General features: G+C 45.3%; 1 protein-coding gene across 2 annotated transcripts in view; it reads right to left on the bottom strand.

The window, feature by feature from the left end:
• Positions 1-4,685: 4,685 nt before the first annotated feature.
• Positions 4,686-26,474, bottom strand: part of CB1H4orf54 (chromosome B1 C4orf54 homolog) — a 45,792-nt gene continuing 24,003 nt past the window's right edge. For both annotated transcript variants that reach the window (XM_042935831.1, XM_042935832.1), the window contains 2 exons: positions 13,506-18,973; positions 4,686-4,917 (listed from right to left, as the gene is read on the bottom strand). In XM_042935831.1, the coding sequence (XP_042791765.1) occupies positions 13,543-18,973 (5,431 nt within the window). In that variant the 3' untranslated portion in view covers positions 4,686-4,917; positions 13,506-13,542. The remainder of the gene's footprint in view (positions 4,918-13,505; positions 18,974-26,474) is intronic.

Genomic DNA, 26,474 nt, shown 5'->3' with positions numbered 1-26,474 from the left:
TGATAAATTTGTGTTGTCTTAAGCCACTAAATTTGTGTTTACCGCAGCAATCAAAAACTAACACAACCTGGACGTAAAACATTACGATAGAGGATTTTAGTTAAGTGAAGGTAGGATACAGAAGAAAATCAAAATGCCCAAAGCTTGATTTTTGAGTTCAAATAGAGACAAACGATGCATGTTTTCTTTGCGGTTACTTTTACTGAAAAACAACAACAACAAAACATTTCTTTTTCAAACGAGTCCAAATAAAAGACCATTACACAAGATTGCACAATCACTTACAAATGCTGCAGTTAAAGGTAAGTAGGCCAGTCTCACGAGTCCTTGTCTAGTAGTTTTCTCCATATGCAACACACCGAGAGCGTAATTCTCCGAGCTGTTGGGCTGATTTCACAGTCCCATTGGCCAAGCTCACTGTTTTATAATTGAATCAGACCTTAGGTAGGAACTTTTCCACCATGATTTCTGCCTTGAGAGCAGTTTTAATTTTCACATTCTTTCCATTTACCTCTGGCTTTTTCATCGTCAGGGGCACAATCCGGCATTACCCAATGTCTTTCTCTATTTACCACACAATTTCCTCTTCTCTGTTTGGGACATAACTTCCACAGTCTTCACATTCTTTTCAACAACCACTGTCTTTAGTATACAATAATATGATTTCAATGTAAATACAGACACCTACATCCTCAAAGAGGGAGAAAAAGAAAGGACTGCCTGCTAGAAAACAGATCCAGGTAGGAAGGGTAAATTCAGGGAACCCTGGCAAGGACTCTGCCATTAACACTAGCTTGTGAAAAAGCAATTATGAAACTTAAAAAAAGGAAATCAAATTTGATGTGTTGTGTGTGTGTGTGTGTTTTATTCTGCACCATTTTGAATTAAATAGGAATAAATCTAATAATATGCTCTAGTTGCAACATGAAACAAGAATGTTAACAGCTTACAAATACTGCTGTGCTGTGAACGTTCAGTTCTCTTCTGAGACACGGGGCATACAAATGAGTCCAATTTTCAGAATCTTCCTCTGGGCCTTGTAGTCGCACGTGTCACAGATGGATGTGCTTTTTTTTTTTTTTTTTTTTCCCCCAGAGAACCAGAGTCTGCAATTCTAATTAGATTCAGGCTCAAGGTACAATTTAGCAAATGCTACATGCTTTCTTAATGATTTTACGCACCTGTGAGGTCTACTTAGGACCCAGAAATTAGTTAAGAATATAGAAACAGTCTCTTGAAAATATATATCATATCTATATGTATATCTTCTTAGAAATTATGAAAAAGCATAACATATTTTATGAATTTGACTTTTTATAAGTAGTTTTCTAAAACAAGCCTACACATAATTTTTCTCCTCAACAGTACTGGTATAACACAGGGCACCTTTTTCTTTCAAGTATTGGGTAAAATACTATACCCTGAGAATTTGGGGTGCAAACCTACACCTTGTAAACTGTAGAATGAAAACTCCTCAAGCACCACATAGGAAAATGTATACCATGATAGTTTTTAAACACAGAGACTATTATTGAATGTGTTTTCTCATGCACATATATATACTTATCATGAGATTATAGGGAATCTACTTAAGAATCAATACTGTCCTGCAGTCCAAAGTATTATTTCAGGTAGCGTGAGCATTCAATTTGTAGCAAACACAGACTTTCATTTCTATGAAGTATGAAAAGAATTAAAATGCATTATCTCTTTAAGAGGCAACAATGATAAAGTCAAATCTGAAATTAAGAAAAAGAAATTTATATCACTAGGTATTTCCTATTGTTATAAGGATGAATTTGAACTGTGTGTTAACATTTGAGATTTGTCATAAAGATGTCAAAGCATAATCTGTTTTAGCTTATTTACTCAGTGGTACATAGAGAGCCATATACATACAAACGTATAAAGACATATACAGACAGACAGAGAGCTTATATATTAAGTCACTAACTGCATATTTGGGCTTCATTTAATCCTGAGGGCAATTTCAGTGAGTGCTTCTAAGAAAATATATTCTTGTGGATGAAAATTTTCATACTGGTTAAAAATGTGTTCAGTTTTCCAGAAACAACTCAAATGGAGTAAATTTCCACTTGACTATTTAACCAACAGGGGGAAAGAGGAAACGGGTCAAGTTTTCTATGGACAATGCCCTGTGGTTCCTCTGGAAAACTGAGTCACACATGTAACCCTGAGTGGAAATGGCATAAACTGGACTCTCGTTAGATTCAAGCTCAAGTCACTATCTGGGAAATGCTACATGCTTCATTAATGGTTTTGTGTACATAAGACATAAAAGGGTAGTAGTTCAGTAGCTAAAGGGACATCGTTAGGGTAATAGTTTTATGGATCAAAAGGCTTCATAGACTCTTGCTTTATTCCACGTAACTTTGGTTGAAATAGGAAGGGCACAACCACCTCATTCCAACAGCAATGCAACCTCAAGAAATAATGAAACACTGAAAATGAGGATTTAGAATTACCACGTCTTTAAAAACGTTCGTCCCTATCACGTGAGGTAGTAAATGGCCAGCAGCATTGGTTTGGTTTTTTTTGTTTTTTGTTTTTGTTTTTTTTTTGTTTGATGAAATAGAGGACCATAAAATTATCAATAAACAATGTGGTAGTCATAGAATACTATTTTTAAAGTTCCATTTTAACCACTTGGACATTTACTACGTCCTTGGCAGCTTCTTAGAAGATGTGGCCTCTCTGATAGAACCAATGAGTGAAAAGTTCTCTTTTCTTTCCTGGTTTCTGTACTAGTTTACCTCAGTGTGAGAATTTAAGGCTCAGATCTGCTGGTGATAAATAATGATAAATAGCTTATGGGGTCCCCAGGCCCCCAGGTAAGAATTCGACTACATTTTCCAGGGAAGGAAATGTCTCTCTTTTTGAAGACCTGGCAAGCAGTTGACTACTCAGTATGATCACTGGGTTTGCCTGAAAGTCACATGTGTTTTTAAAACAGTCTTGTCAATTCTGGTACTATCCACCCAAATCCTATGTCGGTTTTGCCAGATGTGTTCAAATATTTGAGAATTCATGGTGCTTCTTTGGGCACTGCAGGTTTGAGCTCTTTGAAATCGATTCTACCTTCTTGTTTTAATACTAAATGACCTCATACCTAGCCAATCTCTCCTGAAAATGGCTGAATGTGGTAAGAGTGGTGAAAAATTAAGGCAATTCTGGGGTGACACTGCTGCTGTACCTGGGTGAGAAGACCTCTGTGACAAAGAAATAAGGCTTGCCCCAGTATGGTACAAGGTCATCTTTTCTATACACAGAGGCTGTTTTATATTTCATGCTTCTTGTCTCATAGAGACATTCATTTCATTGCTCATCAGCCCATTGATGGAATCGTGACCAGAGCTGACTATTCCTGCCTCAAACCTTTTCTTCTACCCAACAGAATTTCGTTTTAAAGGAAGATCCCTTTCGGGAAGGCCCTAAAAGAGAAATTGAGTCATTTTTCCTACAAGAGTCTGAGACGGGAAGCCTAACTACAAATGAGATTACGTCAATCACACAAAAATCAGTGTTAGGTTTTACTCACATCTTCAGTCATGAATAGCATAAAATTCTGTGGCTTCAAGAAAAAAATTTAAGCAGAAACCAAATACCGATGATCATTAAAATCAAAATAAGGATCTTAAAAAATGTTTTACCAGGATGATTTGCCTTTGAACAAATAAACAGATAAGAGGAAACTCCTTAAAGAAAGCCTGGGAGAACCTTCAAGTTATTCTTTTTAAAAGGAAGAAATATTCCAATGTATCATTTGTTGAGTATATGTTGGCATGCATACTAATTATGACAAACTAAATATTTATCTCTCCAATCAACTCATCAGGACTCACTGTGAACACTCACTAAAATAACCTTCAGAATTGAGTTTCAGCGGAGGCAGTATTGAAAGTCGATGACAGATTCTGTGATTTGGATTCTCAACATCTCTTAAAGCCATAGGGAGCAAGTGATACAATCCTAGGTCACTGCTATCTGTATGGCTGGGGCTGGAGAGAATCAGAGCCACTGAATCAGTTCACATTCCACTCTACTGCCCCAAACAGGCCACTCCTCAGACTTCAGGCAACCCCGTGAGAGAGGAGCATGCAACTATGGAGAGAGGGAATCACCGAAGAAGACAAAAAACTGCTATCCACTCATAACAAAGGTTGGATTCCAAGAGGAAAATAGGTATTTTATACTTCTCTGAGACTAAGAACTTAATTTTAAATGCAGTCACTGGCTCTTCAGTATTTCAAGCCATTCTATTTTAAGGCGACAGATCGTGTCATGGCGTTGTACAAATGGGAAAATTAAAACAAAGCCCAAGAATGAAAACTACTATTTTTTCACAATCACATTTGAAATCATGCTAAACCCAATAAAAGAACATGTAGAACATAACCAAGAGAATGACTAGGCTTGGCTCGTATGTGATTCAAAATGCAGACCCATCATATTTAAAAATCAAACAATCCTCACATATTCCAAGAACCCATAAGGAGATTTGTAATCCAGATTATTGATTTACTGATGTGGTTTACAACAGAACCAATCTCGTTCTGCTGTATGTTTTGATTGAACTATGAAAACACTGAAGGGATTGTTTGCCTAGTCACAAGTACAGAAGGGAGAGATGAAGAGAAAGCTTATATTCTGTATTACAGTATAAAAAGAAATCGTTTCACAGGGGAAAAACTGCAACCATTCAATCAGCTTAGTAAAACTAAAATAACACAAACTGTTTTAACAGGGTTGTTCAGGAAAATATAGAAACTTACACACTTGGTTTATAAGAAGCAAAAACTAAGAATAACACATGTAGAGGAAGTGTTTCAGATGCATTCTTAGTGCTGTTACAATGCAACCTTCAGATTACAGAATAGTCCATCTTCCGTCTTGCTCCTATAAACAAACATGGTCAAGAAAAGATTGTTAGACTAAAAGTAAATCTCACTTCTTTTTTTTAATTTTTCTTTTTTACATTTATTTATTTATTGTTGAGAAACAGAGTGAGACAAAGCGTGAGCGGGGGAGGGGCAGAAGAGAGAAGGAGACGCAGAATCTGCAGCAGGCTCCAGGCTCTGAGCAAGAGGTCAGCACAGAGCCCGACGCAGGGCTCAAACCCACAAACTGTGAGATCATGACCTGAGCCGAAGTCGGACGCTCAACCGACTGAGCCACCCAGGCACCCCAGTAAATCTCACTTCTAAAGAAGGATATCAGAGTACATTTTATTTGACTATTTGGCTAATTTCAACATTAATAATGATGAAGATCTCATTTTAAATTGTAGTTGGCAAATGTGTTTCTGAATTTCCTTAGACAGTACACTGACTTTAAGAAAGTACCCAAAGAAAAGCTTCTCTTTGAAACTTGAATCAATCAATTATTGAAAAATGATTTTAGAGTTAAATGTTTAGTTTCATTGAAATCATCCACAGCAGAGATAACACTGTGATAGATATATTCCTAAAATATCATGCAGAAATGATATTTAAGCTAAATAGAAATATTTGAAATTTATGAGTTAGTAATCCAGTTAAGTGAGTAAACCCTATACTGATAATTCTTATAAGTGAACAATCACTACCTAAATTATGTAGAATTTCGTACAGTGCATTTTGATTAAAATGAGACACGCTGATTAGAGCCTATAACTTAGTTAAATCCATCCTATCACAAGATTAAAAGCTTACTGAAAATTAGCCTTTTCTGTTGATCTCTCTATAGTAAGTCTACTAAAACTATGCCTTAAAAAAACATTTTTTCCTGACATTTAAGAGTTGATATTTGAACATAATATTATGAAGACAGATATAGAGTGGGCTACAGGTAATATTTGTTAAGGATTAAGAACACTCTGTCATGTGAAAAATAACCTCTGAGGAGTATCAAATAACAGCTATCTAATCAATTATATGCAATCAGAGTAGCTCGACAAGGGATATTTTAATCCTGTCATCTAAAAATTGACTTGTGTTAAATACATAAGAAAAAAAAAGTCTTTAAGAATAATTATGATTTCATATGTATATACTTCATGTTTGTTTATTTTATTCTTTTGTCTTCTATATTGAGGAGTGACCTCCAGGATGAAAGACACCGAGATGGGTTTGGAGACTTCTCATTTGTGAAAATTAGGGTTTTCCTACCTTAGGGCATAGAAAGCAGCAACTGGAAAAGAAAATATAATTACAAGGGGAGGAGAAGAAAATAGAAGACTAAGAAGCAGAGTATGAGATTCAAGGATCCATGGATCTGACAACCACACAGGCTGAGTCCATCGTGAGGCAAGATTTTGCAAAGATTCCCTCAACAGGCTGAAGACTGGGGTGGTGGTGCAGGTGGAGATGGGTGCCGACAGCAGTGGGGTGGGTGGGAGGCGTACTCCAGGATGGTGAGAACAGCCTGAGAAACGGAGGAGAAACCTATTTATACAATCGACTGGGACCATTTTTAGGGACCCATAGTCCAGATATCGCCTTTTCATTCATTTGCAGGACATTGGCTCTGCTTCCATTAACTTCAGAGGAATTTTATTTGAAATTTTGCAAGTAATAAAGTTAGTCCGATTCTTGTTAAGGGTCAAGTAAGAAAATCCACCAGTTTAACCTATCAGAGGATCATGAAGAAGCCAGTAAAGATGAGAGGGGTGACTATACTGTGTCACTGGGCAGTTTGGCCTGGATGACTTCCCATGGTTATAGGACCAGAACACATGACAGAGTTCAGCAGTGATGCTGGGTCAGATTTTCCCTTGCTCACACAGACCTGTGCCCAGACAGAGAGGAAAATCTCTACATGCAGCTGGCAAGCTATCTGCAGAGTTGTATAACATTCTGGAAGGCCTTGATACTAGAGTACCCTGACCCGCAGCCAACGGGCCTGCCCTTAGAGATAAGCCAGCTCAAAGGGGACTCTGGGGCTGTGGGCATTGCTTTCCGTTGGGGGAAATATAAAGCAATCCTGGATACAGGCCCCTGTTGCTGTCCTGGAAGTCCGCATAGATAAGGACCAATTTTCTGCTCTCGTGAGGGCCTGAAAGATAAGGGGGCTCTGAGGCATTTATAGGGTTCTAGTCTCCAAGGGAGACTGAACTCTTACTATGTGCCGTGAGCTGTTTGCTATGTCCTTTGTAATGGTTTTATAACTCATTCTTCCCAACACTCCTGCAAGGTATTTCCATTTTACAGTTGAAGAAACTGAGGCCCAGACATGACAAATCCCTTATGCAAAGTAATACGAGCGTTAGAATTTAAGCCAGGGTTGCCTGACCTCAAGGCGCACCTACTTGGCCTTTATTTAGTCAAAGCCCCACAGTCCCTCCTCAACTAAAATGCATGAACCCATTGGCATCCAGGGGGATCCCACTCTCACACGGACAACCTATACCCACCCCTCCCCCACATACCACAATTACCACCCTCTCCCCATCACTGGGAGCCACAGCCACTCCCAAAGTTTCTGAAACTGGCTTGGATTCTCTTTGATGCATAAGATATTCTAATAACTAAGGACAGCTAATTTTTAAATAAAAAAAAAAACACACACACACATAGAGACTTAGCATATGCTAGACGTTGACAGTTCAGGGTCAATTTGTTACCCTTATTCTCTTCTCTTTTTCCCCAGATAAGGGGAGAGAGACAATTCACAGCCAGAAACTGACACCTGGAGGGCAGAGAGTAAACGAAGTGGGCATACAAGGGGTCATCTGCAAGAGCATGGGCCACAGAGCTCCAAGGGCCTGGATTGCAGCTGATCTGTGGATCTGGGACAAGCTATTTTTTCATTTGCAAACAGGAATTAAAAATAGTATCTACTTACTTTCAGAATCAAATGGCATGATATGAAGTCTTGATATATAACAAATGATTAATATACATTAGCTATTACTTTTCATTTATTATTAATTTTATAGATGGTAAAGAAAACAAAAAGGTATTAATACAATTGTGGAGGGAGGCACCAAATAATAAGCTAGAGGGAAGCTACAATCCAAGAAAAGAGAAAGGGAGAAAAAGCAAAAAAGACATTAAGAAGATAATCCAACAAAAGAGCAGCTATAGATAATAACAGACAGAGGAAGCCACACAAAGTTAGAAAAAAATTGAAATGAACAAATCAATTCAGGAATGTGATTATAGAATGAACTGCAAATGAAATGCCATGCTTATGGCCCGCAGCCCTGACACCTGGCCTCCTACAGGAAGCTGCAAAGAATGTGCAGGTGAGGGAGCAGGCAGGGAGCAGTGTCCTTCAGGCCACCCAGGTGGTGATAAAAACAAACCACAGAAAGAAAAGGTGAGGAGAAAGAAGGAAGCAAGGTGGGACATCCAACTAAATCAACTGCAAGTGAATGGGAAAAAAGAGTCCGTAAAAGGGAATAAAATTGCCAAACAAGGTCACCTGGGTGGCTCAGTCCATTAAGCATCCGACTCTTGACTTCAGCTCAGGTCATGATCTCGGGGTTTGCAAGCTCAAGCCCTGCTTCAGGCTCCGCGCTGAAAACACAGAACCCACTTGGGATTCTTCCCCCCCCCCCCGCCCCCAGTGCTCCTTCCCTGCTCTCTTTCTCTCTCAAAGTAAATTAATAAACATTAAAATTAATAAAAAAAAATAAAGTTGTCAAACAAAAACAAAAAGCAACGAACAGAAAGTAAATGAAATTCTCAGACCAACGCTAAAGGAAGAAAGAGATAGGTAGTGAACTGATTGGACAGACACCAGGAAGAGGGACCACCAAAGAAGAGACCACCAAAGGAGAAAAAGAAAAGGGGAAATGAAATGCAAGAAAGAAGCAAACTGGAAAAAGGCTCTCGTATGGGATACTTTGGGTTTTTAGTCCCAATTCTGCCTTCAGGGGCACAGTGACTCGTGAAAGGTCACTTAACTGTTCTGAGCCCCAGGTTCCTCCTGTAATTTCAATGCAAGAGTCAGGGTTCGATCATCTGAGGACCCCTCTAGGGCCTCCTTAGAACTTTCCAGAAATAGTTGCCCCTGCATCCAGCCCCTCTCTCTTTCCACTTCAGCTGCTGATGTGGGGGGCTCTATTGAGCGGTGGAAAGAACCTGGAGGAAGTAAGAAGAAAAGAAAGACCAACGTGTAGGAGCAACATAAGGCACACTCAGAAATGAAGCGACAAATAGATCAAGTCTTATAGGAAAAACAGAAGACACTCACTGAAGCAAAATAATTGCGTTAACCGCTGTGTGGCAGGCATGATGCCAGTTGAAGTTTTCTTCGGTTATTATCACCTATTGACTTTATCTTTGTGTCCTTGTAAATGGTATTTATAATCAAGTCTCAATTCAAATTTTAAAACAGAAAGATGGTGTCTAAGTGGGTGGGCAGGAGAAAGCATGAGAGGGAATGTGTCAGGGAAGGAAAACCTCAGCTACATGTGTCAAATAACAGAAAACTAAAACAAAAATGGTCTCAGCAGAAAAAGCATCGAAGATCCTGTGGAAAAGGGACTTTCAAAGCAAAAGCTGACAAACAGCAAAGGCCTAAAACAGAAAAATCCTAACGACAAGGGAGAAAATAGCCAAGTTTTGCAACTGGTGTGCCCAGCACACCGGTGTGTCGAGCATGGGCTCCTGTCATGACTACTGGCCGCGAGGCCACTAGCTGGGAAGAGCCTCATCCATTTGTCACAGTGTGTGACACCATTACCAAGTCAGGATAAAAGAATAGTACTGCTAATTATCTTCTCAGCCGGGCTGCGACATGGCAAAGTTTGAGGAGCACAGCAGCAGTGACCACAGGAAGGAGAGAAGCAGAAAGACCCATCTGCGAAAGCAAAACTAAAGGGAAATTGGTAACTGCATAAGCAGACAGAGATGATGGCACCTGGTTATGCTCAGATATACACAGGGGGACGGAGCAAAGCTCCCCAGGCTCCCTGGTACAACGGTACAGCTAAAAATAGATGCTGAAACACTTATTATTATTATTTGAGCTGGAAGGAATCTTAGAGGTTAAGACAGGACTTGAATCCTGGTCTCGCAGCTCTGCGGGCACGGATCTGTGCCCTCTTGGCTTGGGGGACCAGGTCACATGTGGGTGGGGCTCTCCCCACCGCAGAGCACACTGTAGCTGGTGGAGTGTAAACAAGAGGTTCGTGTTCCTCGGATGAATGAGGGAATTAGCGCATTTCGTTCAAACATTCATTTTACAAATGTCCAGAGAGGCACAGAGTAGAGAGCCCAGGTGTCCTGGCTGCCAGGACAGGGCTTGCTATCCTTCTCTGCCATCCTTTCTTTGCTCCGGGCCTTCGACCAAGGAACAGAGTGGCCCCCAGGGTGCATGCTGCGAGCGAGAGCCCAGAGCCCCCTCTGCAGATCCTGGCTATCTCGTTCCCTGGGGACCTCAGCAAAGCCATTCCTTCTAAGCTTTAATTTTCTTCTCCGTGAAATGCTGTGACCAGGTCAAGTCATTTGTGTGACTTCTTAGTTAAAAGGGGCACATAAACTCCTACTCTACCTCAAGGAAAATCTCTGGATTTTAAATCAAATTCTAAGGATATCTTGAATTGAAACCAGCTCTCAAGACTTGTCACCCTGACCATCCATAGGAGCATCCACTGATGAATGTGTACAACGTAATTTTTTTGATATATCTGAGCAATGTTTACAATTTTTTTCACACGCCAAAAAGAACAACACACTTCTTTTTCACGTATCTAACTTTCTTCAGAAAGTGGCATAGAACTTTCAGGAAGGTAGGGCGCCTGGGTGGCTCAGTCAGCTAAGTGTCTGACTGTTGATTTCATCTCAGGTCACGATCTCACGTTTTGTGGGTTCGAGCCCTGAGTCGGGCTCTGTACTGACAGTGTGGAAAAGGACTTTCAGGTAGATGAGTTTTGAAGGATATTAGTTATCTGAGTTTGGATAATAGATTTTTGCCTATATACAAAACGTTAATTGTTAGTTCCTAACAAAGTCTTCTTAAATCGAGAAGCCAGCTTTGCATTTCTATCTTTGGGGTTGGGGACTAAAATAAAAGGCTGTGCTTTCAAAAGGGAAAACCTTTTTAAAAAATTACTGTTCAAATCTCGAACACTAAAAATTATGATTTCTATCTGTGCCTGATGGGAACAACTCCATGCCTAATCTCTCCAGACTCAGCAGACAGGAGGGAAGCCAGAGGCAGCTGCTGAAGGGACACTAGGCAAGCGTGTGCCCGTGTGCCCGGTTGTTCCCTCCTCTGTGTCGTGTCCTCTCTTCCCCTGGCTTCTGCACCTCCAGGGCTCACACAAAGGCCTCGCAGGATTAGCTGCCCCAAAATAGCCTTAGGTAAACACACCACCTGTCTAGAAGATTAAAACATTTTTGCCTAGAGGCTACTCTTTTCTTTCTGCAAAACTACGTGTCTAATTCTGAGCCTCTTCCAGAAGCAGACTGAATGCCTAATTCTGAGCCTCTTCCAGAAGCAGACTGAATTTTTTTACAATGAATAAAAGATTCATTATTTACCTTGAGTCCCCACACCCCTCTCTTTGTGATCATCATACACTGCCTGCTGCAAGCTCTCACAGAGGAAGAATGCAAGTTCTCTGTTTCCAGAGTGCAAGGAAAATGAGGGAATGTTTTTACACAAAGACCCAAGGATTTTTGAATGGTGGCTTAATGTCTAGAAGTCTAATAAATGTAATGCATAGTACAATCCCTGAATTTGAAAAAGGTTTTATACTTTGCAATATACTATTATGCCATCTGACACTGAGGTAAATTTTGATGAGTAGATATTTTGTTTAATTTTTTTTAATGTTTCTTTGTTTCTGAGAGAGAGAGAGAGAGAGGGACACACAGAGTATTAGTGGGGGAGGGGCAGAGAGTGAGGGCTCCGGGATCTGAGCTGTCAGCACAGAGTCTGACATGGGGCTTGAACTCACGACTGGTGAGATCATGACCTGAGCTGAAGTTGGATGCTTAACCCACTGAGCCACCCAGGCAGCCGGAGATATTTTTTTAAACGTTTATTTCTTTATTTTGAGAGGTGGGGGAGGGGCAGAGAGAGGGAGAGAGAATCCCAAGGATTCTGTCAGCGCAGAGTCCAATATGGGGCTCAATCTCATGAACCATGAGACCATGACCTGAGCCTAAATCAAGAGACACTTAACCGACTGAGCCACCCAGGGGCCCCGAAGGGTAGATATTATTGACATGTGAGTATCATGAGTGCTAAAGAGTTTGCATGCCCAAGAACACACAGCTGGTGAGAAGATGAAGCTGTGAATCTAATTCAATGATCCTACTTCCTAACTTAAGGCCCTTTCACCGCACAAAGAAGCAGTGTTCCTCTGTTCCTTTTCAGTTCGAAAAAGAGAAAAATGGTTTACTTCTTTCATATAAGCAGAGAAACGGCTTCTCTCCTCTCCACCTCCCTTCTTGGTTCAGGACGATCGTACCAAAAGTGAAAGTCCTAGAAGCATATATGATGCCAACACATCCTAATCTGAAGCAAACAGGAAAATGAGGGGGCCAATTTGTCCCCACGCTGCTGACACTTCTGTGCTCCTATTGAAGGCTGCCCCTGTCTGATGGTCTGATCGTCCTGGTTCAGACAAGCCAAACTCATTTTTCCTATCAAGTCCCCTGGAGTGTATTTACAGCAAGGACTCCTGTCTGAATTTGGATTAATTCAGATATCAGGAATCTACTTAATCTGATTTCTTCTAGAGGGGGGCAAGTGGAGGTTGATTATTTTCCGAAGGGAAAGAATGCAGATATGAAAGTGAGTGTCTTACAGGAATTAGCAGCCGTGCATAGTGGATTCAGTCTGATCAGACTGGATCAAACCCAGCAGCCCATGCAAGAAGCCACTGCAGCTGAAGAATATCCCCCCTTTCATGGTCAAGTGTGTGTGTGTCTAAAGACCTTGAACTCACCCTACGAAAAAGTACTCTATCTGGAAACAGAAAAACAAGAGCTTAAAATATACAGTCCCTTTGTATAAGACATTTCAAGTGAGAGAAGATGTGGAGGGAGAGAAGCCTTTGTACAGATTTTAGAAAACCTCCTAAACAAGAAAATGCCAGTGTGATTCTTCTTACTTGTGGGGAGCAACAAGAGCACCGGTGTTCCCACCCATCTCTCAGAATATTCACGCCTTCTGTCGCTGGGGCTGCCAGGAATAGAGCGAAGCTCACTCCACAAAATCCAGACCGGGTTTTCATTTCTTTCCCCTGCCAATCCTCACCAAAGGCTAACCTGACAGATCTAAGGTTCACTTCCCTCCTACTCACTGGTGGGAAAAACAGGCAGTTTGAAAAGGTCAGAGGGGGAAAGGCTGGCTGTGGGGATTGAGGAGTGGGAAGAAGGGGAAACTTGGTAAGGAAATTAGCTCCTTAATAATTTAGGTGGGGTATTGTTCTCCTCTCCCAAAACGCCCCTTTCTACAGACAGCCTCCCCTGCCACTTCAAACACGAAGCAGTAGGATTGCTCTTAATCCCTTAAAACTGATTATCAAAGTAACATTCACTCACCAGCAGCTGCTCCGTTCTGCTTTCTGGTGACTGCGCATCATCTGTGTTCTACCACAAAGCTCATGGTTGTGCCATCAAAGGAGGGGGGCGCAATGATCCTCGGCCCCAGGGGTTGCGAAGAGATGCTGATGACAGGCTTGCCGTGCAGCTGGGCGAAGCCCTTGGCCCCCACGAGCTGGGATGTGGCTGCTGCGGCCGAGGAGGAAGAGGAGGCAGGAGACTGACCAGAGGCCATGAAGTATGGGGCCTCAGTGAATGTCGAAGCTGCATCTTTGCTGGGGGGCTCTGCCGCCATGGAGGAGAGCTCACTGCTCCCTGGGGTGTGAGCAATTGGCGTGGGCTGCAGGGCACTGGTGGGCAGCACCGTGGGCAGAAAACCGGGGTAGATCATGTAGGTGGGTCCATAGGCCCCAGGACTCAGGGCCAAAGGAGGCACAGGGAGGGACATGGGAGCCACAGCCTGCTGCTGGGAGGTCATAGGCACATCCACATACTGTCCTGTCTCAGGGTCAAAGAGTCTTCGGGTCATGGGCTGTACTGGTGTGTCCACCAGATAGTACTGGCCTGTCGTCACATCCAGGAGCATCTTGCGCTGGGTCTGCTGAGGCTGTGGCTGCTGGAAGGGGTCTGCGGGGACTGAGGCCGGGCCTGCAGGTGCTGGGGCAGGCATGCTGGGTGGGGAGAAGCAGAGGACCTGGGGCTGGGCTCCCTGCAGGGTGAAGGGTAGTGGCTGCTGGTGGTAGATGGCAGTGGGAAGATGCTCGGGGCTCTGTGGCCCTTGGGGGGCAGCTACTGTCTCCCTGGGGTTGTCGGGTTTGGTGCGCCAAGCTGGCCGGCCGGTTCCACTGACCTGAGAGCCTTTGGGACTACTGGGGACCTGACTGCGGGCGCTCAGGGGTGGCAAGCTGCAGAGAGTGGTCGCTGAGGAGGCGGGCGGCCCCTCCCTCCCAGCCCCCAGCCGGCCTGGAAGCTCTCCAGCTGCAGAGCTTCCTTTAAGGGGGATGGTCAGGTAATTCTCACAGTCACTATTGTTCTTTTCCAAATTGCTGCCATTTTTCCTATTGGTCACCTCATCAGGAGGTGCCCGTGTGGCCGGAGAGATCTTGAGGGACCGGAGTCCCTGTGATTTGATGCCCTTTGCTGCCGAAGGACTCTCTGGCGACGGCCCTTGTGGGAACTTGCCAGCGACACCCCCAGTTTTCTGGGTGCTGCTGGCACTCACGGTGAACACATTTCGGTTGCTGGGGAGTGGGGGGAGGGGCTGCAGGGGCTGGGTTCTTTCCACATCCTTGTGGACTGGGGGAATATAGAGCGATCGAGGCCTCTCCCTGGCCAGGTTCTCAAAGGCAGCTGCCCGGGCGGACACACTCTCAGTGCTAGGGTTGGAGTTTCTCCGCTGCAGACGTTCCACGGGGCCCCCACGCAGGACCACGCCGCCTTTGTTTCCTGCGCCCCGCTCCTCCAGCTCACCCAGTCGTCGGGCCAGCTTGTCTGGGTCCCCCTCAGCACCCGCAGCCCCTTCCCTCTCCTCACTGGCAATGAGCGACAGGACATGGCTGTCCATCATCATGGGCAAAGGGTCACTTTTGCGCTTCCACTCGTTCCTGTTGAAGCTGTACAGCTCTTCCATGGACCTCACTGCAGCAGTCAGCTTCTCCAGGGCATTCCGAGATGGCTTGGGGCCTTTCCCTTCCTCCTTGACCTCCTCCTCCTTGGCCTTCTCTGGGGTCTTCTGAGCAGAAGCCTTAGAGACGATCTTGAGCACAGGCAGGTAAGACCCCTGCTCCGGCTTATTGGGGGCAATGGTGGCCACGGGCAGCCTGCCAGATGCCCTATGAACCAAGACTGTCCCTTCCGGTGAGGAGGAATTCAAGACCCTGCCACTGCCACCTTTGCCTATGTTCTCCCTCGGCTCGCGGTCCATGCTATCTTCCCTCTGGTTCACCACGGCCTGGCACGTAATCACTATGGGAGAAAGGGATTTGGATCCGCCAGCTGCAGCGGCCAGCTGCCTGGGTTTGGGCCCGGTCAGCCCCTGCTCTGGGGTAACGCTGCCCTTGTCACTGCTGTCCCCTGACCCTTTGATTAGTTTCCTGACATCTCTCACCTGGTGGAGGGGGCCCTGGGCCTTGGACTTGTCTCTGACGTCTCTCACCTGGAACTGGGGCACTTTTTCCAGGTTGTCTCCCCGGAAGAGTTTCTGCTGCGCTCTGCTGTTGTCCTCAATGGTCTTAAAGAGGTTAGAGGCGCTGCTGCTGGCCAGTTTGGGCGTGAGCAATTTGGCAATGTTGAAGTCCGAGCTTGGCTGCTGCACGCTCCCCAGCCGGATCTTGATTTCGGGAGCCTTGGGCCGGATCACTGCCATGGAGGTGGCTTGGGCAGCAGGATACTTGGTAGCCTGCTTCCCCGGCTGCTTGTCCTTGGGCGTCTGCTGGATGTTGGGGACGAAAAGGCGAGACATGATGGTGGACTTGCTGGCAGAGATCTCTCCGAGATCAGCCCTCCAGTCGCCCCCTTTGGGAAGCTTCAGCTTCCCAATGGGGGCTTTTTCTTCCCTCTTCTCTGCCTCCTTCTCCTTCCAGGACCGGAATGCACTGTTCTGACTGCGGAGGAAGATGCCTTTGACAGTCTCTGATGCACTCTTCTTAATTTCGCAGACTTCCTCCGTATGTCCATCCGGGAAATTTCGCCAGGAGACCGCGGCGCTCTCCCGAGGAGCACTGGCTTTGAAGATCGGGGATTTAGACTCGGCTGCGGACCCCTCCACACCTGCGTCCGCCACGCTGAGCACCGTGTACTCAGAGCCCGCCTCTGAGTGGCGAGAACTCTGCCTCTGCAGGCCCCTCTCCCGCGGCTTCTCCCCCCGAGCAGGGCTCTCTGCCGTCTCCTTGGAGGTGCCGGAGAGGTTATGGTGGGATGTGTCGCTGACTTCTCCCCTCTCCATTTTGAACTCATGTTCCCGCTGCATCTTCTTGGAGATGACATTTTTGAGCAGACTGGAAGCAAACTTGGACTTCTTCTGGGGGCCGTCGGCGCGGGAGGCAGGCTTGCTGCTCTCAGAGGTCTCCGAGCCATCGTCAGTGTGCACCGACCCGGGGCCCTTGCTGGAGCCTCTGGTGGTTCTGCAGGGCCCAGTGGCCGAACTGGCTTTGCTGTCACTGCGGCAATTCATGGGCTCGAGAAGGGTGACCACGCGGGAGCCCGTCTGGACCTGTTTCTGGAAACACAGCGGGGTCTCCACATGTTTGATTTCCCCCTCGACTTTGCTGACCACGAACTCCAAGGCTTTGGTCTGGGACTTCCTGGACTGGATGTAGAGCTGGTCTGCGGCCGTCCTGGCCCCACCGCCCTTCCTCAGACCCGCGGCCACGGAGGCCGCACTGCTCCTCAGGAGGCTCTGCTCCACCCTGGCTCCAACACCTCCACATTTTAAGTCCAGGAAGGTCGACCACCGCCCAAAGCCGACCTCGGAGAGCGTGGAGGACTCCCGGGAGCTGATGTTCAGGGCCTCGAAGTAGGGGTAGGCGAGGCTCCGGAAGGCCCGGGAGGTCAGGTTCCGCACCTCCTTGTCGGCATCGTCCAGTTCGCTCACGGCACTGGAGGCCCCGCTGGAGTAGTCCACCAGCTCCTTCGCCCGGATGGCCCCGCACCGGGTCTGCAGGCGAGCAGGGACAGCGATGAATTTCTTTGCATGGTCCTGAGCCACGGCTGCAGCCGGGTCTTGCTTCAGTGAACTTGAATTGTGTTCAGCAGCTGTAGAGACGCGGAGGCTCATGTCGCCTTCATGCTTGGCAGCATAAATAATGTTTTGCTTTGCACGCACGTTGCTAGGCTCATTTATAGCCCGGGAAGTCGGTTTGATTGATAGGAGGATCTGGCTTGCCGCACTCCCACAGCTGCTTGCGGCGGCGGCTGCCCCTGACGCTGCCTCCGGGGGCTCGGGCAAGGGCTCACTCGGGGTGGCGGTGCCAGGCCCGGTGGGTGGGGGAGTGGGGTCACTGTCAGAGGGGCCGCTGCCCACTTCCGTGCTGCTGGTGTGGCGACCACTGCTGTCGGCGCCGGGGCGGGCCGGGTCGCTGCTGGTGGGGCTCGGAGTCTGGGTGGCATTGGTGCTAGGAGTGGTGCTGAGGTAGCAGCTGTTGTCGTCGTCCTCTTCGGTCGGGGTGGTGACGTCCCCCGGGGTCTCATCGCTGCCACCGAAGGAAGCGTAGTCCACGAACGAGTAGATCACGTTGTTGTCCTCGAAATCCCAGCGGGAGGCCAGTCCCACGTCAAAATCCATGTCCTGCTCCACCTCACTCAGCTGGATCTCGTGGGTGGTGATGTAGTGAGCCTCCTCATTTTTGGGGGGGTCCCTGCCGCCCTGAGACTTGGCAATAATGTCCCTGCACTCTGTTCCGTCTCCCCCTCCCCCTCGACCTGCCCCTCCCCCCCCTCCTCCTCCCCCTGCTCTCCCCCCACCTCCTCCTCCCCTGGGCTGGCAGCTCACTGCGTTCTCACCACTGTCACTCTCAAAGCCTAAAGACGAAGAGGAGGTGGCCAGAGCCCCTGTTGATGTCGTGGTATCATCCATCTTGGAAAGGCCACCTTCTTCTGCTTTGTCCACCGGGGAGGAGGAGGAGGAAGAGGAGACGTTGCTGCCCCCGTCTGTGCGGGAAAGCTGGGATCTGGAGAGTTCCGAGGCGGCAGGATTCCTCCGGGGGGCCGGGGCCTTGCCCTCTCGACGGCTGGGTTCATCTTGGGCTTCCTCCCCGGGACTCCTAGGGGCCCCCTGGGCTCTGGGGCAGCGCCCCAGAGCGAGTGCGCTGGAGCCGGCGCTGTCCTCCTGGGCCCCAGCGGACGCGCACATCTCCACATAGCTCGCTCCTCGCGGGGAGGAGGCCGCTGGCTTGGGCCGCGGCCGCAGCTGCTGCCTGAGCTCCTGGCTCTCTGGAGCCCCGCTCTCCCCGGGGTCGCCCACCTCCTCCGGTCTGGCCTGCGGACTCGGCTCGGGAGTGGCGCCTTCCATTCCGAGCCCTCGGCTAAGTTTCAGCGACAGGAAGAGACAGTGGTGAGCGCCGGGGCTGTCCTGGGTCCCTCCCTGGCCACGGAGGGGCTGCAGAGTGGCCCTGAGCAGGGCCCCACGTGCCTGGACCGGCCCCAAGGCCGTAGGCACCACTGCGGCGGCTGCCACCAGCTCCCAGGTCCTCAGCCCCTGTGGCGTGGCGGGGGCAAGACCGAGGGAGGCGGGAAGGCTCCCGGCTGGGGTGGCAGAGGTGGTCTGGGGCCGGGGGGCTGCTGCTCCGGCCGAGACTGGGGCCAGCTTCCCGTGGCGGAGCTGTTCTGTCCAGTTGTTTGTCTGGCACCTTCGGCGGCGAGGAGTCTGAATGCCATCGGCCACGGAAGGAGCAGCATCTGTAGGTCGACCCAGGGACTTCCAGAAATGAAAGGAAAGCATGTGCTGTTTCTTGTGAAGCCTTGTCCCTTTCCTGGATGGGGCGAGAGTGGGTCACGTCATTCCAGAAATATTTTTAGTGTCTGTTCCCCAGTCATACTGAAACCACACTTGAGGGTAGAGAGAGGAGGCTCTGCGATGAAAAGAGAAGGTGGAGGGTGGAGGAGGCATGTGGGTTCTCATTCAAATCAACCAAATGCTCTATGTAATCTATTATAGCCATGTCTAGCAAGTATGAAATTAGTCTTTACTCACTGCCATCTTTCACTCCCCAATCTGATTAAATGGCTTTTTCCCCTTGTTCTTAAATAAAATTCAAATTTGGCGTTGCGTTTCATATGAATTCAGGACAATCCAGAAAGATTTCAAAATCTCTCCTAGACATATGGGAGGCTTTATGCTTGCCTCAAAATCTATGCACTTTCTTCTTCGTTCAGATGAGTTCTGGTCATAAAACTTCCATAGGAGTAAAATATGCCATCCCTCTTTCTCCGAAGTTACACTCCATAAAAGATAATCTGTTTGTTCCAAACCAGAATCCCTTCTAGAATCCTTACTGTGTGGACTTGAAGTATAAAAGGGCAATTTTCAAAGACTTAAGACAGAAGACCTTAAATAAATAAACTTTCAATAATAGTCATTAGAAAGGAGCACATGGGGTCAAAATTAACACTACTTCAAACTCTACAGTATCCAATCGATCTCAGAAAAAGTTCCCTAAACTTCTAAAACCGGGGCAAGACAATAAACCTTCAATTAAATATAGCCTGAGCTGTAGCCTCGTGATTCGGTTACGCTGGCTGAATTCCAGTCCTGCAGGGCGTGGAGTCAAAAGGCACAAAAGAACGACGAATACACTTACCCTTCATGAGTACAGTGCGGCTTGGAGGGAGGTTCAGAGAGGAAATGTGACCCGCTGGCATGCCCCATGGAAATGGAGCCAAAGTCCCAGTTCACTGGCTCTGAGGTACATCCATTTCAGATAATTCAGTAGTTGTGCAAGTGAATTTGCCAGGCGCCCCACGATAGGGGTTCTGTGCTGGCCACTCTCAGAGCAGATCCTTGGGTGCTATCAGTGGAGAACCACGACCCTTGGTTTTCATAAGATCTGGCCCTCATCACCTGCCAGGCCCAATTTCACCACTATACATAGTCTATGTGTCACTTATGCCGATTGAATAAAGCACTATTTTAAACATCCACATTTGTGGGGAACAAAAATAACATCATCACCCATCCCCTTCCAATGTGAAAGCCACCCCCGCACAGAAAAATGTTCCTTCTTCTGGATAGGCGTGGGGGTAGGTATGGAGTGGGAGCCCCTAATAAGTGAAGCATTTACCTTCCCATACCCGAGACGTGGAGAGTACAGCATTGCCGTTCTCCCCCTGACAACTTGCTTCTGCTCACGTCATTGCCATTAAAAACATGACATAAGGAAATACTGGAAATATCAAGTATCATGGTGTGGATATAAAGCCAGAGCACTAGGCGGAGAGTAAAAGAGAAAAGGAAACAGGAAGAAACAGAGGGAGAAGAAGGGAATGAAAGAAAAAGAAGAAAAGGGAGAATTTGCTAAATTTTCAGCCAACTTTTTGGTTATGGAGAACCAGACTCAATGGCACAAATTCCCAGATTTTTAATGACAATGAAAAGGTTAAATAATAATCACAACTAAGAGTTATGTAGCCTTACTGTGTGTGATGCACCTTTACATGTGTATGTATTAGCAACCTGATGAGCTAGGTACAATTTTAATGCATAAGAAAGCTGAGGCATAGAGATGTTAAGAAATTATGGAGTAGGACTCAAACCCAAGCAGTCTGGCTCCAGAGCTTGAACCTGGAGCATTATGCTGCAGAGGCTTGCTGGCTTCTCTGCTCGAACGCTCTCCACGGTGCCAAATGCTCAATTAGAAGGAAGCAATGCATCTATTAGGCAATCTCATCTGCATGACCACAAACAGAACACACCTCTTTCTGATAAAAATATTTCTGATAAAAATATTATCAACCTGTGTATACATTATATACTCAGGGATTAAGGAACATGACCCTATAAATAAAATGAAATAAAATAGAATTGGTTGCTCAGGCAAGTAGAGTAATTTCAATGCCCCATTTTAATCTTGCTCTGAAGCCTTGCACAATAAATCCTGAACACTGCCTCAAGCACTATGGGCCATACACACTCCATAGTTGAATAGAAGGCAGAATTTCTGCCCATCAAGGCAATTATAGTCTAAGGAGGAATTTTCCAGCACTTTCCACATGGCCCTGTCTGTCATGATAACTCGACATATTTCAGCGGTTTCTCCCTGCAGTTGACAAAGTACAAAATTGGAAGGTCAGATGCCTTGTAGGTTAAGGAATAATTGCTTAATGGCTGAAGTTATGAAAACCTGCTTCTAGAGTCTTGCTTCCTCCAGAAAGCACAGCCCTAGCCAGAGCTCCCCAAGAGACAAAAAGAGGGTTATCCTAAAAGAGGTACTTACCTGCAATTTCTCTGTGCAGGTCTTTTTCTCTTTTCTAACTAAATGAATGCCAGTGTAGGAAAAACTTGTAAGAAAATCTCTTTCAAATAAAGTCAACTTCCAAAAACTAAGGTTTAATTCAAACCACAAATTCTATTTAAAAATCAGACAGGCAGAGAATTCAGAATAGGACAGACTCTATTAAAAGATTGGAAGGAAAAAAAGAAGAAAAAGAAGAAAGAAACTCATAAATGGAAAAACAATGACCAATTGTAGCAGAAAGTCAACACAATTAAGAACCCCAAACTGCCTGGCCTCTGCATTTTCAGGGTTTTCTGTCAGTGTATGCTACTATGAAATACTCATTTGGTAGCCATAGAGCCTTTTATTCCGTAATATGACTGGAGTCATTTTTTTTTTTTACAGATGAACTCAGTGATTGCCTACCTGATCTCAACTCTTGAGCAATTAACAATGACTAATGTCACCAGCATTAACTCATGTTAAGCAAGCATACTTACTAGACCAAGCAAGGTATACTTGGTAGATAACTTTATATGGGATTTCAAAGAGCAACAAAGGAAATGACTCAGTGTCATTATTTTTATCTCTGCAGAGAAAGTTCTTAGCATTCTCTGAAAGTCTTGTGAAACGTATCATAGTAAGAAAAACTTTAACATCATTAAAGAAATAGAGAATGAAGGCCAGGCTATCCACCAGTTGGTAAAAGAATATGGTTATATTTCAGGTGTCCAACAATGGCATAATACAATAGGCAAATACATCATTCAAAGGGAAGAACGCTTTAGCACGTTAGCAGACATAGGCTACTAGACTAGAAATAAAGAGATAGGTTTAAACTTGGACTCAAACTAGAAGTCAGACAGAAGATTTACCAAGTGCAGACATTCTCAGGATTCTCTGGGGTGCAATAGGAGGCGGATATTTTCTGATTACTTTAAATTCTGTATTCACACACAATGATGTGAAGGAGGCTTTTCTGTAGACCACTGCCTAATGCCAGAGTGTGGCCAGCTGTTTGGCTTCCTGGCCCAGGTGGGCACGCCTAAGAATTACATCCGAAGAAAAGGCACCACATTCTTCTTCTTCTTATTTTTTTTTTTTTTTTTTAGGGTGCCAAAAAGCATTTATTTAGTTACTGAGGTAAACATGTGCTTTGGCTTGTTTAATCCTCTTAAAAACACCATGAGAGAGCAATGATCATTCCCACTTCGTGGATTAAAAAATTGAGGTTAGTGAAGACATGTTGCTACATGACTTTTCACAACTAACAGTGCCAGAGCACTGACTGCCCAGCTCTTGAGTGACTCGAGCCCACCACCCGCAGTTGAGGACTGAGCACTCAGTCTGTGAGGTGGAGGTCACAGGTTCATTCCCACTGCTGGCCAATTAGCTGTTCCACAGCCTCAAACAGCTGCCTGCACATGGAACCAGCTGGTCACCACCGAGTCCAAGGAAACAGAGTGGCAGGATTAGTGTAAAACTATCCCTGTGAATAAAAAACAGCATGTACCCTGAGGATGAATAAGTAGCACTATCTTCTTGTGCAAAGAAGAGCACGTTATTGTAGAATCGTGCCATGCACATTGTAGATGCAACCCCTTAGCTATGCCCTTAGAACTTGGAAGGACAGGAAGACACAGTTCACCACCAGAAATAAAACTTTGACACTCAAGCCAGCCCACAGAGGGAGGAGGTGGGGCAAAAAGTTTCCTTACTTTCTCCCTCCAGTCAGGATGGGTGTCAAGGAGTTGCTCCTCTCTGGTCTCCCGCCCTCCCCCTCTCCTCTCTCAATGGTCTCCCAGACATATTGCCCTCCCTCTCCCCACCCCTATTTCCCTTCTTCCCCTTGGCCCCTGACAATGGCTTCCATCTGGCTCTCTTTTGAGGGAGGAGTGGAGGTTTTGGTGTTTCAGATATTACTGGATAAGGGAAAATTATCCTTTCCAGACCAGCATCAAAGTGAAACACTGACAGGATAAATAAATCTTCCTCTGTGTAATATTGACCACTTCAAATGGCCTAACTCTGTCCATCTCCCCAGAGTCAGCTACTGGTTATTCCAGCCTGCAGGAGGCAGGGTCCTGAGGGTCTAAGCATCGGGGACAGCAGGTCAGGAAAGATGCCTCATCAGGCTTTACAAGTTACAGGAAGTTTCTCCAGACTAGGTTAGTGTTGAACCAATTTTTTTTTCTTTTTTTTCTTTCTTTTCTTTTCTCTTCTTTTTATTTTATTTTTTTAATTTACATCAAAATTAGTTAATTAGTTAGCATATAGTGCAACAATGATTTCAGGAGTAGATTCCTCAATGCACGCAATGGCACATTGTGTATACATTAGTTCTGCAGACATTAAATGATCAGAAACGTATGTTTCAATCTTGAAAGAATTTCCACGAAAAGAAAATTGCAGAATAAAATGTATTAGTATGATTCCATTCAAAAACAATCAACAAACTCATTAAGGGAACAGAGTTGTATCAACGGAAAATGTATAGATGTATAGATACCAAACTACATTGTTTTTGTGTGTTGGAAAGGCAAGATTGAACAATTATTGTCAGATTTTCCTTCAGACAACTAGGTGTTGTTTGAACTATTACAACAAATATGCTTTTCTTTTGTAATAGAAAAAAATAATTTTATTTTAGAGAAATTTTATTTCATCCATAAACTTTTCTTAAGTTAAGCCCATTCAACTTAGAAGTGAAGCAAATACAGGGTGCCTGGGTGGCTCAGTTGGTTAAGCATCCGACTTCGGCTCAGGTCATGATCTCATGGTTTGTGGGTTCAAGCCCCACATCGGGCTCTGTGCTGACAGCTCGGAGTCTGGAGCCTGCTTCGGATTCTGTGTTTCCAGCTCTCTCTGCCCCTCCCCCACTCACGCTCTGTCTCTCTCACTCGCTCTCAAAAATAAATAAACATTAAAATAAAAAAAAAGTGAAGCAAAGACGACTCATACGGGGGTAGACCAAGAGACATTTGACCCCCCCTTCCTTACTTTATTAATGTAGGGAATGAAGTTCAGAGATTTAAGTGACTTGTCCAAGGTCACACAGTGGTGGGTGGTGGAGGAAGACTAGACTCCTTTCTCCTGGCGCCAAATGTGGTGCTTTCTCCTATATTGCTCAAACTTGGTCATCCGAGTGACCAAACAGAAGAGACTCAACTTCATTCTCAAAAAATTGGAGAATACTCCCTAAAAATGCAAATAACTTCATTGTAGCATCAAGTTTTACTTTAAGAACGAATACCACATAAATAAACAACTGCCACATGCAACAATATAGATGAATCTTACAAACACAATGCTAGGAAAAGAATCCACCTGCAAAGGGCACATATTAAATGATGGCTACCCCAGATGATGGTGCCAGGGCAGGTGCAGATGGGGGCTCTGGAAAGGCTCCACTTCTTCCTGGGGGTGCTGATCGCATAGATCATCCACTGTGTGAAAGTACAGCAAGCTGTATGCTTATGAGTGTTCGCTTTTCTGTACACGGGTTATGTAATATGTTCATTAAAAAAACTAATGTGAGTTTTACATGCATAATATTCCCATAATATTCCCCTTTGTTTTCATATATATTTTTTTCAAGTCTTGAAATAAAGTTGACTGTTTATAGAAATATGCTATATTCATTTTGTCACTTCACATAGCACTTGGTAAACTCTGGATGTCTCTAGAAGGGTCAATATCCTGGTATTGATGAGAGGCATGGGGTCATGGTCATCTCTGGCTGTTCCAGAACAGTCAATAGAGTGTTCCAGAGCTTGGACAATGGAGTTACACTGCCTGAGTTTGAATAATGACTCCACCTTTCCCGGCTATAAACTAAGCACCAGTAACGTAACTTCCTTATACCCCCAAAAGGGTATATACCACAATCGGGGTTTGAGGATTAAATCAGATAATCTGTTTAAAGCATTTAGTATAGACCTGGCCCATAGTAAGCATGGGAATAAAGGTTAATTATTGCTAACTACTATCATGCTGTGAGCAAATTTTAACCCTTCTCCCTTACATGTGCCTGTCCTGTCCTCACCCCCAAAACCAGGACACCACACATTGCTTTATACATATCAGGTGCTCAATAGTTTTTCAGTTGAGTTGGAGCCAGTGATTCTCTGTGGTCTGTAGGAGGGAGTCCAGTCTCCTTAGTTTTAATTTAAGGTTGTCCCCATTTCAGTTCCAACCTATTTTCCAGCTTCAGTTTCTTCACTGTCCTATATGAATCCCGTGTCCCGATCATACAAGTCTGAAACCAATTCCAGTATGAAGTGTGACTTTCACTTTTCTCAGTGTTTCTTTGTTTATGTCTTGTATTCTCCCACTTCTTCAGAGAGCCTTCCTCTTCTGTACCTTCTATAACTTAAGGAATCTTTTAAGACTGAGATTGATCTCCTATGGCAATGCTTCCAATCTTTCTTAATTCACAAAACCCTTTGAGACTCTGGCAATTTTAATTTGACAATTCTCCTGGAAATAAATATGTACTTATATACAAAATGTCCCCCTGAACCCCGGTCCAGCCCCCCCCCCCTCGCATCTACAGTCCTTCAGCCATCATCACCGTCACAAAGTGACTCTTAGTCTCTTTCCCCACAGTAATTCCTCTCTGGACTAATACATTGCTGCTTCTTTTACTATTTATGTCCACTTTCATGTGTCTTTTTCCCTCACACTCAGAATGTAAGATAGCCCATTATATCATGCAAGAGATTCCTGGGTCAAAAGAGATCTCTGAATACATACTCTTTAAAAGGTCAGGGGTCATCAGTCAAGAAAAAGACTTTGCTTTAAGCTCAGAAAGCCGACCATTTTCTGCCAGCAGCCAGGGGTGATCAAGGGTATGAGGAGATCCGACTTTCACCGTTGAGCATGTAGGCTTAGCAGAGTTACAAGGAAAGAGAAGTCAGCCAGATACATTTCAAGCCTGGGGACCCTTATATTTATAACAACATGTTTTCCTAGTAACAGTTTATTTTGCTGAAAACATTTAAATAAAAACTTCCAGAGCCTCTTTGAGAAGACGGTTTTG

The sequence above is a fragment of the Panthera leo genome, chromosome B1 (genome assembly GCF_018350215.1).
Source record: "Panthera leo isolate Ple1 chromosome B1, P.leo_Ple1_pat1.1, whole genome shotgun sequence".
In the NCBI taxonomy this organism is placed as follows: domain Eukaryota; kingdom Metazoa; phylum Chordata; class Mammalia; order Carnivora; family Felidae; genus Panthera; species Panthera leo.
This window is presented reverse-complemented; position numbering and strand designations above follow the sequence as displayed.